Source organism: Melanaphis sacchari, unplaced genomic scaffold (genome assembly GCF_002803265.2).
Source record: "Melanaphis sacchari strain LSU unplaced genomic scaffold, SCAv2.0 Contig19_pilon_pilon, whole genome shotgun sequence".
Lineage (NCBI taxonomy): Eukaryota > Metazoa > Arthropoda > Insecta > Hemiptera > Aphididae > Melanaphis > Melanaphis sacchari.
This window is the reverse complement of record NW_020270975.1, coordinates 632,336-650,261: the sequence shown is the minus strand read 5'-3', so window position 1 is coordinate 650,261 and position 17,926 is coordinate 632,336. Positions and strand designations below refer to the sequence as shown.

General features: G+C 27.2%; 1 protein-coding gene across 6 annotated transcripts in view; it reads right to left on the bottom strand.

The window, feature by feature from the left end:
* The window catches only part of LOC112593043 (polypyrimidine tract-binding protein 2), a 177,741-nt gene that overhangs the window by 103,727 nt on the left and 56,088 nt on the right, over positions 1-17,926 (bottom strand). For 5 of the 6 annotated variants that reach the window (XM_025337269.1, XM_025337275.1, XM_025337272.1 and 2 more), the window contains one exon: positions 12,784-12,953. The exons of the other annotated variant lie outside the window; for it this stretch is intronic. In XM_025337269.1, coding sequence (XP_025193054.1) covers positions 12,784-12,870 — 87 coding nt within the window. In that variant the 5' untranslated portion in view covers positions 12,871-12,953. The remainder of the gene's footprint in view (positions 1-12,783; positions 12,954-17,926) is intronic. 6 annotated transcript variants of the gene reach the window in all.

The following is a 17,926-nucleotide window of genomic DNA, read 5'->3' as shown; positions in this document are numbered from 1 at the left end:
ATTCTGAACACACAACTTTGGCACATGACCCGAAAAAGTTTATACCCCTAGTATAAGTAATGCTAGTGATGGATTCGATTCAAAGTTAATTCTATCATTGTTTTTTTTTTCTTTTACCTTATGAAATAAAAGCAACTATAATCTAACGATTAATTCTACTACTGATAACAGTTAATACTTCTATTCGTAATAATAGATTAATAGTTGATTCTAATTTTAACGATAGTTATTGTTTTAACTATTATTATTCTATAACTATTACAACTACACACAGACTCAACTAATTCATTTTTAGTATTCTCAAATATTTTATTAACCTGTGATTATATTTGAACTAAGTAACATTTAAACGGATTAATTAACAACTACTTTTTTTTTTTTTTTTTTTTTTACTGAGATTATTAACAAACCTAAACCTAGGTATCTAAAATACAATTTATGTATACTGATATTTATGTTTTGGCTACCACTTAAAAAAAAGTGTGCAACAAAAATATTATTGATAAATATAGTAAATTATGTATATGAGATATGTGTAGAAGTGCACATAAAAACATTAGAAAATTTAAATATTCATTTTGGTGTGATTAACGGAAATGTTTGAGTGAAAAGAAGTATCATTACCTCATGTTATGGGAAAAATATTTGTAGATTGGAAATAAAAAAAATCTTCTTTTGGTGAAAACGAGTTATACCTACAAACCTATTTTTTACATGCCGTTTTTTTGTTTTTTTTTTTTTTTTTGATTACCTCGACGTACTAGTACACGGTGAGAAGGTTTAAAAACACATTTCATGAAATCCCCTTCATTGTAAATCCCCGGAATTGACCAAGATTGTATACTAAGAACACACGTACAACCTTGTTTTCCAGTCCATTAGACGCTGTGAACTCAAACCGTCTGTGTGGTATACGCAAGACAACACGAGAATTGAGATTTTTTATCTGTTCATTCCTCCTCCCATACTTTTATTTTTAAACTTAGTTCATGTGCAGGAAAGGTACATCTAGGCGGACTGCGGAGGTTTAAACTATAAACAATCCGTTAATCATCTTTAAGTTAAACCAACTCCATCGCCTAATTGTGGTTGTTACGTGATCAATTAGTAAAGTCCCTGAGAGCAAACACAACGAATAAAACATAATAGTGAAATAAATAAATAACCATCGGTATTATTATACATAATTCTGAACGCGTGAAAAGCAACGCGTGTTCCAAGAAAAGGCCAAGAACGCGTGCGCACACGCTCGCACACACACACACACACACTCCGTAAGACATTCTTTTATATATCTAATTAAAAATCCGTAATCCCGACCAGCCCTTTCCACACCCTGTTCCAATGGTTTTCTCCTATCGGACCATTTTCCCGAGTATTATACTCGCGTTCAGTTTTTTTCCTTTTAATTAAACGCCATCTCTGCCCTCCCATGTCGACGACCATAAACCGCCACGATTTCCTCTATTACTTACTGCACAATACGTGATACCGTTGTATTGTCGTCGCTGCCGAGTAACAAGTAGGTATATACCCTCTCCGCACACGTTTCTCTCTAAAATAGGAAATTCCACCTGTTGACAAAAAATACAAAAGAGGATGGGCGCGATAAATGTAATTAACTCGAAAGAAATGAGAATACCGTTGCGTTGTTCTCAAAGACATTGTCTCGCCGCCGTCATCACCGGGATGCTGTAGCGGCGACGTCCCCGAGGACCTAATGGATATTGGCCAAGGGCGGGGAAACTGCATCCCCTGTATTGTGCACGTCTGATATATAAAGTAAATTGCGTCTAAGAGGCCGCCTGCTGCAGCTTATTTCCTATACGGCAAGACGACGTTGTCATATAAAAGAAAATTCACGGCGGAAAATGGAGGTGGCGATAGGGTTACTAAGATTGCACGAATGTCTCACAGATATTCGTTTAAGTAGAAAAAATATCGAAAGACCTCGTCCTCCGTAATGACAAACGCTACTAGAAAAACACCGAGGTATACCCCCCTTTTTATCCGGAGGTAAAACGTTTAAAAGCCATAATCGAGGGTAAAATACGCGTTTGTGTATCGTCTTTCGAATTGCACTCGGCAATGTCTCGCGTATCTACTTCACGCGAGCGATAAAGCGTAATTTCAGCGACAAGTGTATATTACGTATACTTACTAGGCACATTAAAATTATGTGTTTAATTTTCCCACGCGTCATGCATAAATAAAACGATAGATAGGAATATATATATATATATATGTATATAAGCGCAGATGAATGTATACATATTTATGTGTTGTACATTTCGGAAGTATTAAAAAATACTCAAGCCACATACCTACTTAAAATTAAATATGAATACTGCTCGGAACGAAGTTTATGTTAATCGTTTACTTGTCTAAAAGGAATTTCGTGAGCAACTCGTTAAATGTAATTTTAATTATATAAACTGTATCTGTGCATTACGGAATACATGTATATACCAGAATAAATATACAACGATCATTAAAACAAACATTTTCATTAATTCAGATCACCGTTGTCATCTATATTTTTTGATAAAAACAATTATGAACCGAATAATACAAATGTATTATACTGCAATGTATTGCAAGAATATGATTACCTTATGGATTATACACAAAAAAGCGTAAAGTAATCAATTCGAAGTACAGCAGAGTGTCACTACTTACATTATGATAAACTTCAAATAATTGCACAATCGTAATGTCAACAAAATGTTACTATTTATACAAATAATTATTGTTTGGATAAAAAGCTGACGTTGGAATTCGAAATAATCATTAGGTCATGGATTATTAGGTTTTTATGCACGAGTTTATTGACAGTTAAAAATTAATTCGCTCAAATATATATATATATATATATAATACTAAACTATACTATATAGTTATTCCATACTGGAATAAATTATATGAAAGAATTTGCATAAATCACATAACACAAATTAAATTATTCAATAGCACCGAATGTTATATTTTTTTTATGACGATAAGCCATGTGAATGTCTCTACTCTACTCTAACCAAATCAAAATTGTACATTTAATCGATTTTTAAAAAATGTAATTGTTTTATTATTCTTATAATTTCTAATGAGAAAAAAAAATTGAACAAAAAAAGCTTGAATATTTGAAACGAATTAACGTTACGTTTACGTTAATCAACATTAAATTGTATAAAATGTATATTTTAGTTTTTGCTTACTATGTGTTTCATTCTGCATAATATGACATAAAAACGTTACATAAACGCCACATAGGTGGTCACTATTAAATTTTTATAAATAAAATCAACAACAAAATATGAGTAACTATCAAATAGTTATAGTTTACACATGTTCGAAAAATAAAAATAACTAAATTCATGCATTTTGAACGCGTTTTATTTTTTTGGTACTTGAAGTCTAGGCATAACAGTATTTTTATATACGTAGGTATATGTACTATATTTTAAACAATATACAAACGTTACAGTTTTGAATGCCTACATCAATCATGGTAGAAATGTCGTGTCTTGTTTTTTTGATTCGTTTGACATATCTTAGACAGTTCATAATTTTTTTCCCTTACACAAAATTCGTTTATGGCATACAAATATATTGTAAATATATATAAATATATATTTATTCATAAATTTAAAACTTTGTTTTTATTAAAATTGACAGAAAAATACGTCAAAACGTCATTCAAATATTTCCAATTGACTGCCACATTGAATAAATTAATAGAATTCTACATAACAGGAACTTTATACAAAATAAGTCATTCTTTTGAAAAGTCTTCAGCAAATTATTGAAAACATATCTATGAAAATTATACGGATAAATCTGGTGCTGCGTTTAACAATACGATGCTTTATAAACACTTTAAATCTCCCACAGTTTCCATCATGTTACCGCAATTTACAAGCTTTATATAAAGTATACATCTATTTTATGGATCCATTCGATCGTCAACAACTGAAAACATTTTATTCATTTCAATCACATAGGTAATAATGAGGTTTATAAAAAACTAAATACCTAATTTTCAACATGACACTAAATAAAATATTGATGTTAACCAACATTTGCATAGTAGCCATTGTAATTTATTAGCTATTATTAGCTAAAATTAAAATATAAAAATTAATACATTAGAGTACACGTTTAAAGTGATAAAACTTAACCATTATGTTAACTTTATAGTGTTTTAACGAATACTATGGTTTACACGTTTAATTATTTAAAGTATATTATAATGTAAATACTATATATATGAATTTAGTAATACAACATACATAATACATTTTGTATTTGTACGGATTGTTTTATATATTGTTTTTTTTTTTTTTTTGCAATAGTTTGAGTAATATATTAGGTTCAAATATCATAGATATTTGAAAAAATCAAATACTTGATCTTTCATAAGAATTTTTCCAAAATGGACTACTAGTACATATCTATTATGATCATATTATATATGGTAAATTATATAAAATGATAGTTCTAGTTAGCCATCTAGTTTTTGTAGGTACATCTGTGGTCACAAATAAATTAAAACTACTTCTTCAAAAACTACTATTTCAAAAATATTGTATGATAAACTAGATTGCTAACTAATGAATTGATATTCTCCCTTTTGTTCAAGTCCAGAACTGAATTTATCTATTTGAAATTATCACTGAATTATTTAATGAGTTGAGTGTGTAAACTGAAGAATTTGTTATCTATATAAATAATAATTAATATCTATGACGTTTTGGCCTCGATTGTAATAGGTTTAATTAAATGCATGGTTGCGTGGGATAGTTAGCAATCTATAGTTATATAAATCTAAAATTTCAATATAAATGTATTTAACATTTAGTGAATCTACATGATTGATTAAGTATAGGGAACAATATTATTCATACGTGTACTTTAATATATATAATACGAATATAACAAAAAACAATAAAATTATGCAATTTAACTAATTTAAAAAAAATACTTAGATTAATTTGTTGTTTTTTTTTTTTTATTGTTTACGAATAATATATTTATTTGTACTTTTCATACTATAAAAATTTTACTTTACTGTTTTAAAAATAAAATTAATTGAATAACTTCAGTGATTTATACACAACCAAATATACCCAGTATTAAATGCAGATTTTAAATATCTATGATTCAAACCCTATTGGAATGAAATAATTTTAAAGTAACTGCTCTACTTTATCTTAGTTATTAATATAATAAGCAAAGAAAGCATAGAATCTGTTTTTGAAACAATTTTTTTAAACTGATTACACAGTAATTATTAAATTAGTCTGTGATAAGATATTAAAATGAATACTGAAGAAGATTTAACGTTTGAATAAAATAAAAATATAATCACAAAAAATAGAGTACGTATATACGTTAATAGGTTCTATGGTTATAAAACAAATAAAAATATTTTGTTTCTAGAAGATTTGTAATTGTGCCAAATCGACAACCACCAAATGATCAAATCGGTTTACCGCAAAAGTCCTGCACTTAATGTACAGATCCAGAATTGAAATGTTTTCATTTCTCGTTTTTCGATAATGTCTGCGCATTGCATGCATTTTCCAAATAAACCTTTATCGACAATGTAGCATTACCAGTAATTTTCGAAATGTAGTCAAGAGAACAGTGTTACATGCTAGGGTAGCAGGTAAAGTCGATAAAACGATGTCATCTCTATGTTGTGTAAAGTATATAAACGCTCAATTTCAGAGGGAACGAAAGAAAAAAAGAATCGAAAAAATGCGGTAATGTATTCTTTTCTGCAGCAATGCGAAAACCGATTAGTTTCCGCACAACAAGACGTTTTACTACGCGCGTCGTTCCGCTTGTTGAATTCGACTTTCCCAGTGATCAAAATCTTCAAGGGACCCGCGCGAATGAATGTCTGGTGAAAAACCTCATTAAGAAAGCAGATATTTTATTTTCATTTTTACTTGTCGAATTCAAAAAGAGTTTTTTTTTTTTTTTAACAATATTTACAATGCATGAATGCATATACATACAGCCCAGGAATAACTTATCGTTACATTTAAGAGATTTATTATTCACGCAAAACCTAACCGCGGATTAACGCGTATCGAATGAAATACCAATTTAAAAAAAATATATTACGAAAGAGGACGCCCGTCGTACAGCGATTTGTTTACAGTCTCCGACCATCATAAATAATATTCTAGTTCCCATGTACAATTTATACTACGTATATGCTAAATTAATGCCACACTATCGCAATATTACAATTCAGACAAATAATCAATGTTAATTCTATTCATTATTATGCATTCTTGTTTTAGTTAAAACGAAATAAGCTGACCCTAAATTTGATAATAATTGTATCAGCTATAATCGTTAGTAGAGATTTTAATTTTGCAATTGAAAATAAATTATACGAGTAAATATTATACGTACTGCCAGAGTTAAAAAACTATATGTACGTAACTTAGGTAACGTTAAATAATAAATAAAAATGAATTTTATTAAACTTATTCACATGGGTTATTAATATTCTTTACTAATTTTAATACATTAATATAACAATATATTTTTAATATACGTACAATACTGAAATATTTTTATTCTTTATACGTGATTTTAAATGTTCTGATAAATTATAGATAAATGTATATACATATTATATCATATAAATCATTTAGATATCATAAAATATGCATATTGTTTTTATTTATCAATGCAATTCTTTGATGAGTTAAACAATTAAATGCACTATTTGCAAAAATGTTCTGGTCCCACCTATACGTAGGTTAACAAAAACTACATTATACACTGCTTCCTCTCAAAAACAATCCTTCACTATAGAAGTTATTCAATAAATATTTAGAATATAAATGGAAAACAATGATGACAGTACTTAATACAAAAATAATAATAATAATAATAATGAGTCGCCATTATAATTTATAAACAACTGTAATCGAAAAAAAAATAGAATCATATTATTAGTATTTACTATTGTAGAACTAATAAGTTTGGTTATAATATATTTTACTATAATATACTCAATATCTAGTCGCACATAAATTTTTAGCATAACAACATAGTATCGTCAAATGTTGTTTATATTTTTCTATAATCGTGGTAGCTAATGAGCCACCGGACTTCTTATTCTTGGTGAATTTATGTTCAATAATAATTGGACATTGTTTTCAAAGACAGAATTATTTTTAAATTGTTGTTATTGTAATCAATAGCACTTGTCCACGAATAAAAAGTATTAATTATTATGCTGCTATTGCTTATCTTTAAACACGGAACAATACTTTAAATGAGAATAATAACAAATGTAATCTTGACAAATGTTTATTCAAGATAATTTTTTTTTTATTTGATAATATTTTTAAATGTTATTTAAAAAAAAAAAGAAGTTATTTTACGCAGTTTTGCATTTTTAGAATTTTAAAGTGCGTGCTTTTGCATATTTAACAACAGTTTTTAATGCATTAAATTTACGGTCTTGATTATTACTACTGCTTACAACACCTTCAACAACTTAAGAAAAATCAAACATATGCATTAATTATTTAATCGTTCAACAAATCAGCAACACAGCTGCAGGCATACGAGACTGATAAATTATATAATTACATTTTACTCAAAGGTCGAAATTAAAATAAACATATATAATACATACATTATACATATATATTATAAATTTTGTTAATAGTCAGTTTAGTTTTGTAGACCATAAAACCAGGAACGTAATATCCGAAAGGTTTTTTTCTTTTTAATATAAAATGCGTAAATTTTACTATGTGTATATATTGTAGTCTCAGCGGCGCCTTATAGTATGTTACTATACAAATTATATCACGTAGCACTAACTAAATAGAGTATTGGGTAAAAATGTCTTGGCCTAAAGAAAACAAAAACCGAGTTTATATATATTTTATCACTACTGCTAATGCAGCAGAGTCAAAATAAAAAATTGCATTCGAACAGTTAACAAAAGACTTAAAATTCTTAGTTAGTGTATAACAAAGGTTGACGATAAACTAGAAATATGCTTTGGAATTGGAATTGTTTGTTCATAAATGCACAAACAGAAAAGTTAGTACAGTTTTTGTTCTTCGGTCACATTTTCACGGTAAAATAACATTTAAAGAGAATTTCAATCAAACGTTGTTATTTTATTTATTGTTTACATTTTCTACCGTTTGTCATCGTCGCATAATAATACGTGTGTCCCTATTATAATTCATAGCTTTAAAAAATAAATATTACAAAATAGTTAATTATATTAATTAACTTCGAAAACTTAAGGTAACGATAATATTATATTTAATAGACAAGTATTATTTCTATGAAAAACTTTTTATTTTACATAACTTAATTATGAAAGTTAAAATAATACAAATATTTTTTTTTTTTTTTAATCATATTAGAACATAATATGATAAATAATACAAAAATAATTTTCCAGAAACACATTAAAATAAAAAATAAAAACTTGTCGACAATGGTAAGCATTTAAAAGGATATAACTCTGTAGTCTGTACATTGTCAATACATATTCGGATCAAGTACCTATATGTATGCCAGCAAATTAAAGTTGATAGACAATGAACAATTGCCGTTATACTTTCTAACTACAATTTCACGGCAATTACTTAAATATATCCAAATACTTTATATACATGTAATGGTTTTTGACTTTTTCTAATGCATTAAGTACGTTAAATACATATGCATTATTGTAGATACTACAGTATAAAATGAGAACAACGATGTTTGGTAAGACTTGTAAAATTGTGATGATAAAGTAGCATCGTCCTCACTCGAAAAATTTAAATAGAACAAAAGTTATGAATAAGTAATAACCGGTAAATAAAGTTAAGTTGCATAACTACTAGATATAAATAACATAAAAACATTTCAGAATAAAATACAAAAACGTACCAATATCAACATCTTAGAAAATTAAGCTATAATGGACCACACTTTATACCAGGAAGTAGTTTAAATTTTTAACCGTAAAAGAAAATGATATAAACCGTACATATACGTGTATATTACGACGTTATATTATAGCTCCCCAAGATACAGTTTCCGATTTATTTAATAATCAATTTTAATTATTAATATTAAAATAAAAACTTTTTTATAGGATTTAGAGCTTTTAAATATGCGAGAATACGATGAAAAAATAGTTAACGCAAAAGTCCACCAGAGGATTTTTTTTTTTTACATTATTTTTACGATTTTTACGATTATTATATTATTACTGTTGGTTTTTACGAGTTGCACTACTTGTGTCATGAATAAAATACAGCGTATCGAGCTGGACCAACGGGAAAAAATGTTAAAAGCGAGACGAAAATAATATTAAATTAGATTCTTATAGTTTTCCTATGGGGTTATTACAATGACTAGTGTCTGCAGAAAAAAACTTTCCAGGAACTCCGTCAAAAACGTGTATCCCTGTACCTAAACAAATTCAAACCATACTTAGCTAATTTCGTTCAATGTATAAGTATATTACACACATATAGTCCTTAAAGTAATTATACTTTTTTAATTAATTTCATTATTATTTTTAAAAAAAAATATTGAAATAAAACTCAATTTTGTTTTCAGTAAAGTAATATTATTATTAATATGTAATTATCAGTCTTCTTAAAACGTTTTAACAAACAAAATGAACAACACGCTTCCGTGATTATGTAAATAAGTAAAAGATATATTATTTTAATTTAACTTAAGAAAATCAACAAAATTAGCGCACACTAAAAAGACTTAATACTTTTCAAACTTAATAATACGAAATAAATTGATGCAAATTTATGATATAATCCAGTAAAAATAATCGAGTTTAACTTCATAGACTTGTTAGTTATATTATAATGGATAAATAATTTAGTTGTATTTCAAAAAACAAGTAAGTAATTTTTTTTTTGGAATTTATTATAAATAGCACAATTAAATTGTGTTAATTAATTATCATAATCATTATTATTTACACTTTCTATTTTTTTTTAATGTACTTAAAAATTATTTTTTTAAGTGTATGTACGCATTTCAACTATTTTATAGAAAATTCGTTTCATCATTAAATATATATTTATACAAACCTAACATTATAATATAATTGTACAATAAAATCATCACAATTCACTATATAGAAAAACTTAACATATTATATGAATCAAAAATAAGGATCCCATTTAAATATTTAAGTTGATCCTTCGACCTTTTTCAGAAAGGTTAAAAATGCATAAAATTAAAACTAAACTGAATTATTTTGCAAAATAAAATGTTTATAAAAATACATTTTTTTTTAAACTTTATATACATTTATTTTGTTCAAACAATACTATACACTACCTATGTAATATAAATATATATATATATTAATGTGTGTGTATTCTTTAATAATAAAAACTTTAACAGCATTGTAATATAAAATTATTAATTACCAATAAAGTTATGAAAAAGAACGAAATAAAAATACTTGGAGAATAAGACAAATCATTATATACTGAGTCAAAAACAACTACAACGTCTAAAATAATACTACCATTTTATTAAAGCCTACAGTGAAAATCTTATTATAAATAAATAGTTAATTGACTAAATAAAATAACTACTAAAATGAATAGGTTAGAAATTCAAAATTTATATATTCATTTACAGGTGTTATTATAAATGTAAAATACACCTATAGTAGTAGTAAAAAGTTAAATTTTTATTTGAGTGTAATCAGTATTTAGTTAAAATTAGAACCTTAGAGAAAACTGAAGGTTAGTTGTATACCATAAGTATACCGTTAGAAATGTTTTCTCCTAATTCCCATATTAATCATAATACATGAATGATCACCTCATGTTTCAAAAAAAAAAAAAACAACCGCGAAAACCTTCGATATAATAACATATGCAAATTTAACAGTAAAACAAAATTAAAATAATTCACCTATAGTAAAAGAAGTACAAACATACTGCGACTGTTGACATTCATAAAATACCACATTCCAACCCTAGCGTTATATATATAATACTAATAACAAATTAGTCGGAAGAATCGAAAACCACAAAATAAAATAATAAAATTCATGGACGAGAAACAATTCAAATAAATTTCTGAGATTAAAAACTATAGGCAGAATATTTAATTATCAAAACTATCTAAACTTATAAATATAAAACTGAACTTTATAATAAAATAGTTTTTTAATTCAGACGATGTATCATTTTCAAATAGAATGTCACAAGTCGCAACACACCGTGTGCAATTTACCGTCTAGATCATAAAAATTAAACTCAAAACCGTAAAAACCTACAATGCATGCTATATTATGGTATATCTTAAACCTGCTATGTATATTTTAAGTTCTAAATTAACTACACAACTATTAAATAAATGGTACTTTACTCAAAACAACATACAATAAGTTTTTTAACCATGACTGTCATCAAACATAGTTTTAAAAAAAATCTCATACGTATAAACAATTACACATTTAATGAGTAAATTATTTTTTGAATTAGTATCAGTAATTGTGTTGTAGATTTCAACGGGAAAAAAAATAACAAGAACACAGACAACAATAGACGCTTGGTTAATCAACGGTGCGCAACTATGAACACAAATCATAGGGAGAAAAACATTTCTTACATATTATAATATGATAAACACACAATTTCTATTACAATAGATTCCATAGAACATCAAAATAAAGCACCAAGAGTTTAACGAAATCGCAATTCAAAAAAATGTAATTAAACTTTTACGAGTATTGTAGATATTGTTTAATACGTCGTCATACGCTGACACATCATATCACTTAATAACTAATACGCACAAAGTATTAAAGCCCTCAGAATTATCTACGTTTGTACAACTTAACTACGAGGTCCCTTTGATGTCACATAAAGTAATTCTTACTATATAGTTTAGCTTAATTTGACAAAGTAGGTATACAATAAAATAAGCAAAACGTCATAAGCAATACTTGATAATTGTATAAAATTATAAACTATAAATTATATAATTATGTCTTCAAAGTAATCGAGTGATATTTTAATATATATATATATTTAATCTATATGGAAAGTTTTTATAAAAACGTGATAATATGTCAATTTACTTGAGAAAATTTCGATTTGATGACAAAACATGCACAGCGCTAGGTATATATATAAAATGTAATATTATAATCAGTCAAAATATTTACGACAGATAGCTTACGTGTTCTAATAATATGCAATCATTATTTTGTTAATGCCCAATATCATCGTGTATTTTAAACAATTAATTAGAGTAATTTCGAGATCATAACATCATACATATTAACATAATATAACATTAAAATCAATAAGCTCAACGTAAATCATAAAACATCTCTGGCACTCGTACTAACGGTTGTAATATTAATGCTGAAGTTTATCGTTAAAAATGATTTGGCAATAATTTTAAGCGCGTGTATTTTGAATAGGCACTCGTAATTCTTATTATTACGTAAATAATAATTTAACATTATTTTAAAATAAGAATTCTTGACGCATTGCACATTTGAACGCCACCACCGACCTGTAGTGCAACACGTACGATTCTTTCCAGGTACGAAAAACACTATTTTTGATGTGTTTACACTAATTCAACGTTGGAGGATAATTGCAAAGGCAACCGCGAGTTACAGCACACAAAATATACACAATACAAATATACTGACGACTAGATGAGTTTGGAATTTCGACCACACACGCTCACATATAGACGGTATACTCAATGGAGATGGATGAAGAAGGGTACCTGATAGCGACGCTTGAACGAGAACAATTGTAGGCTGTCGTCGATTTGCTGATTTGGAGAGTCTTCAGAAAACAACGGATACTTCATTGCGGCCGTGGGGAGATCGCAACACAAATGGCGATCGAGAGGTATTGAAGTACGATGATCAATATCTTATATCTGCAATATACCTGTAACAGTTGGTAACGTACACAATTTATTAGTAAAAACGTATAATATATCGAATTTTTATTTAATGCACACACATGATCACCGAGAGAATCCTTTCCGCGAGCTACAAAGGTTCTTCGGAAGGTTTTTTAAAATATAGAACAGATATATACGGAAACGGGCTTAACATTTTATGTACAAACAATGAATAATTTTAATATAGACAACGTTTCGAATCTAAAAAAGCTCGGAATGTTTTATTGAATTCATCTGAATTACACACCTTTTACTGAATGATTAATATAATATAATATCAAATAGATTTACATTTTTGCCTCATTTATTACTACACGTCTTAAATAAGCGCATCACTCATACGCGCGTGAGCGTGCGCGTTCTATACTACGCCGCCGTTCTAATCGACCACCAACATAATCGAGTTGTTTTGTGTATACATTATGAAAACCACACATGACCACTGATATAAAAAAAAAACCGCTAGACGGTCGCGGTGGTGGGCTTAAATTCAACAGACGTTATTATATTTAAACGCATATGTAAAAATGATATTATATTTTGGTAGTACACGCTCGCTAAAACGGAAATCGTCGTCCAGGGGTTGCCAAGCGGAGCGTGTTTATACCTTAAACACATACAATATACATATATACTCAAACAGGATTTTAGTATTTTATGTGAATATTTTATGGCCGGGATCTAGTTCACCAAGCCCGGAGGAGAACACACTATAAATTCGTCAACATTTGTATATATGCGATATACATAAAGAATAAACACAGAGCCGTGCATTTTCGGATGGTTCATTTTATATTCACCGCGCAAATATTTTTTTGAAAAACCAAAAACATACAAACACTATGTAAAAACAAACAGAAATTTTAAAAAATCATTTTCGCAAAATATTAACTTGTATATGCTTAAAGACTATTAAAGTCAAACAGAGTACAACTATCGTAAAGATCTAATGAGATTCATTTCGTTATGAAATTAACTACTGAAAGTAAGCCCAAAACTCGGGTATAAACTGTACTGTGTAAAAAAACTATAATATGATAAAATAAAATAATCTCAATCTTAACGTAACTGTTATAATATAACGAAAAGGCATCGAAAAAATCATTAGAAATTTATTTTGACGTGTGAAAAGAAATGCAATTAAAATTCCTCGGTATATTGTTAGAACAATAGACGTCGTTTTTTTTCGCATTGACGAGGTATGTTAACACATTTTCAAAAAATACACGGAAGATCGTGACCTAAACAATCGAAAAACGTCATACAACGATTCTCTCTCAACCTAAGAATTATAATTATAATAATATATCACTCCAGAACGTCTGAAAGATTTGTGAAACAAAATACACCCGCTTCGGGCAGATTATATATTATGTGTGCATATACGTAGTGAACCCGGAATGTGGTTTTTTTTTATAACCTTCACAGACACCCCCAAAACGATCGCGCCGAACACGGTAATAATTATGTACACACTGAAAGAATGTATACCTGTACATAAAAAAAGAACCAACTCACATCCCCTTTTTTCAAACGCGTCTAGAAATCACCTGTTCCCATGAGAACGAATATTATTATTATTATTATTATTGTTATTTTCTGTTCACCTGAACCGACATACAGCACCGCGCGAAGGCGCCTCAAAAACCCAATACCGACTATTTTTTTCTAATATTACTTAAATTATACTCTTACAAGACATTTTACAAAACTTTCGCCGGTCGACTAAAATAAGTAACATAGAAAATTATATTCAAATGTATATTATAACTTATTATAATATAATAAGTAGGTATTTGAAAAAACAACCTACTTAGAGACGCGCATCGAACAAAAATATACTAACAATTAACTAGGTATTTAAGAAAATTTTACAGTGTTCGCGTGTACAATGAAAGTATACAAAATTCATAAAATAAAAATAATCAACGACTTCCGGATTTCGACCTAACTACACCGCACCATTACAATATGAAGAATATTCTTCATAAGGTTTTATATTATTATTACAGTAAAATCTTATTATTGTTTGTTGTTTATAAACACACACCAAAATACTGTTAATATCAATATCTATCGGTACCATACTGAAAAATATGACACCAAATAGGACAAAGGCTATAACTCATAACATTCTAAACACACGGTTTATTATGGAAAAAATATAATGTTTTGCGTCATAAACTATAAAATTACAAAAAAAAAAAAAAATTACATCAATTAAACATTCATAGTATAATATTATTTTCGTTAAATTTCAAACCAATCTCAGTAAAATCCTATTATTTTTTAAGCAACTATTTTTATTCAAGTAAAAAATAAAGGTACCACACAGTATAATAATAATATGTCAAATAATCACATTATTATAAAATGTGCATTCTAATAATTTACATTCTTTTTATATTAAATTAAATAATGTTAAAACTATACAATTATTCAAACCATAATTTAATAATATTATAAAATAACACGATTCTTGGTTAACAGATAAAATCTAAAATAGTTAGGAAATTAAATCCAAAACTTGTACGTTTATTAGGACATGTTACATTTTATATTCACTGTACAGTTAATGGAAATATAGACTCAAGACGTAAACGAGTTAATTTACAAATATTGTCACAGTTTTTAATTTATTCTAATGAAAAATATAACACAAAATATTTTTTCATAAACGATATAATAGAAATACGTTTTAAAATAATTACTGAAGTATTCATTGGTTTTCAGTCGGTTGTCAATCGCTAATTTAAAAAAGTAAAGGTATTAGAATAATACACAGGATGAGGGTCATAAAATGTATCGAATCCCAAAAAGACTAAAGACAAAATAATAAGAAAAAACGGAAAAAAAACAAATAAAAATATATTAAAGTATAATTAACATGTTTTGTTTTCGTATAAGGGTCTGCTTTTAAAATATTAGTTTTTAGTATTCCCGGATTATTAATTGTATTTTTGTGAAATTATTAGTAAAATATTTGTTACCCTTATATTAGCTGTGTAATATTCTTCAAAGTTTATCTTTTTACAACCTTAATTAGATTTTAAAATTAATATATTAACTGTCAACAAACAACATTTTGTACAATGAAATATGTAATAGCATATAGCATAAAAATGATAAGGAATAAAATAAAGTGTGAAAAGGTATATAGTAAAAATATTTTTATCAACCAGAGATATTTAAGAATATATTTTCAATTAGTTCTTTTTCCTTTGTAATTTTTACCGATTACCATTATTTACACCTATATGATGAGCACATGATTTTGTTAAATTATACAGACCAAATACATGTGTTTAAGAATAATATAGGTGGTATATACGTATTTGTGTTTGTAAATAATAGATATATGATGTATAAGCAACATATATTCGGTAAACTTATGCAGATATTATAAAACCAGTAAACATACAGTTCACTTTTGGAAGTCTGTTTCAAACATTTACAAACTACGTCATTGTGAGTACACAATAAATATAAAATATTAGAGAAACTCTGTCAAGAAATTGCTTAACATTTTTTTTCTAACACAGACAAGCTATGTATTTTACATTATTAGAATCATTGTTTTCAATTTGTTGATAACTATGTAATACGCGAGTATAAATTTCCGTTTTATTGTTTCATAATTATTACATTTGTTATAGTTATTATAGTTGTGTAGGGTATACATTGTTTATTGTCTTTTTAATATTTTTATTGTTTTTCTTTTCGCCGGGTTATTTTGTTGTAATTAAATTTAACACCCTTTACTGAAGTGTTTTTATAAAACGAAAGTTGTGAATATTATATAAATACATTGGAAAAAAAATGACGGCCATATTTAAAATGCTGCATTTTCACAATTTTTGTTTAACTCTTCAGGATCCTCGTCAAATTTGTGATAATTTTATAAAAAAGAAATAATATTTTTCATTCGTACAAAATATATAAATTTTACTCACACAAGTGTTAAAATAAAATTAATTGTTAATTATTAATTAAAATTTACTCTTAGAGCTGCAGCAGCTATCATTAGTTCAAATAGTTCTCAAGGATTTCTTAACACCCGAATATAATTCTCAAAAATTCATGAATAACAATAGATTTTTATTAAAGAACTTTAAATGCTTACAATAAATTATTAACAAATAACCCATAGGATTTAACTAAAATAACTTACTTAAGTTTTGGAAGTCTAAGTTGTATTTATAATATTTCAGACAAGAATAAATAAAAAAGTAAATATACTATTAACTAAGAATACGGAAATTATTTCTATACGAGTACATCATATTTCTCCTATGGTATTTAACTAATAATCCTAATGTTCATAAATATTTAATACACTCACTCAAGTATTATAACATAGAGCTAATACAGCATAGTATGCTGTATATTATATTTCTAGCTTATTATGTGATTCGAGTTTAAAGTGTATGAGATTCATTATTTTTGAAGTGGATTCATAAATATTATATATAACATTTAGCAATAACCGAACCTTTCAGCGTAAACAACTGATCACGTTTTCGATGAAGTGCAGGGTATCATCCCCAATCTCAGTATGATAAAAATGTTATATTAATTAGTTGATGACAAGATGTAGAGGGTCAGAGGAAACTCAAAATCTTCAAGAGTTTGAATTACAAAGGAGAGTTACGAGGTTTCTATAATTGTGTAACCTTTTAAATACAAAGTTTGATACTACCACCTCGAATGTTTCGAAGAACAAAAATGGGTGATAATTAAATAGACCACACTCGTTTTATTTTTACACAAGACTTAAATGTGATACCTACGTGTATACTTAAAAGAAACAAGAAATTCACACAATTTTAAATCGGGAAAACAATAATGTTATCTAATCAATCAAATAGATTTAATGTAAAGACTCGAGGGCCCATTGATTTTACATACAAACGTAAGTTTTAGAATAGACAAAAGATTATTTGTAAATTATTTTTTG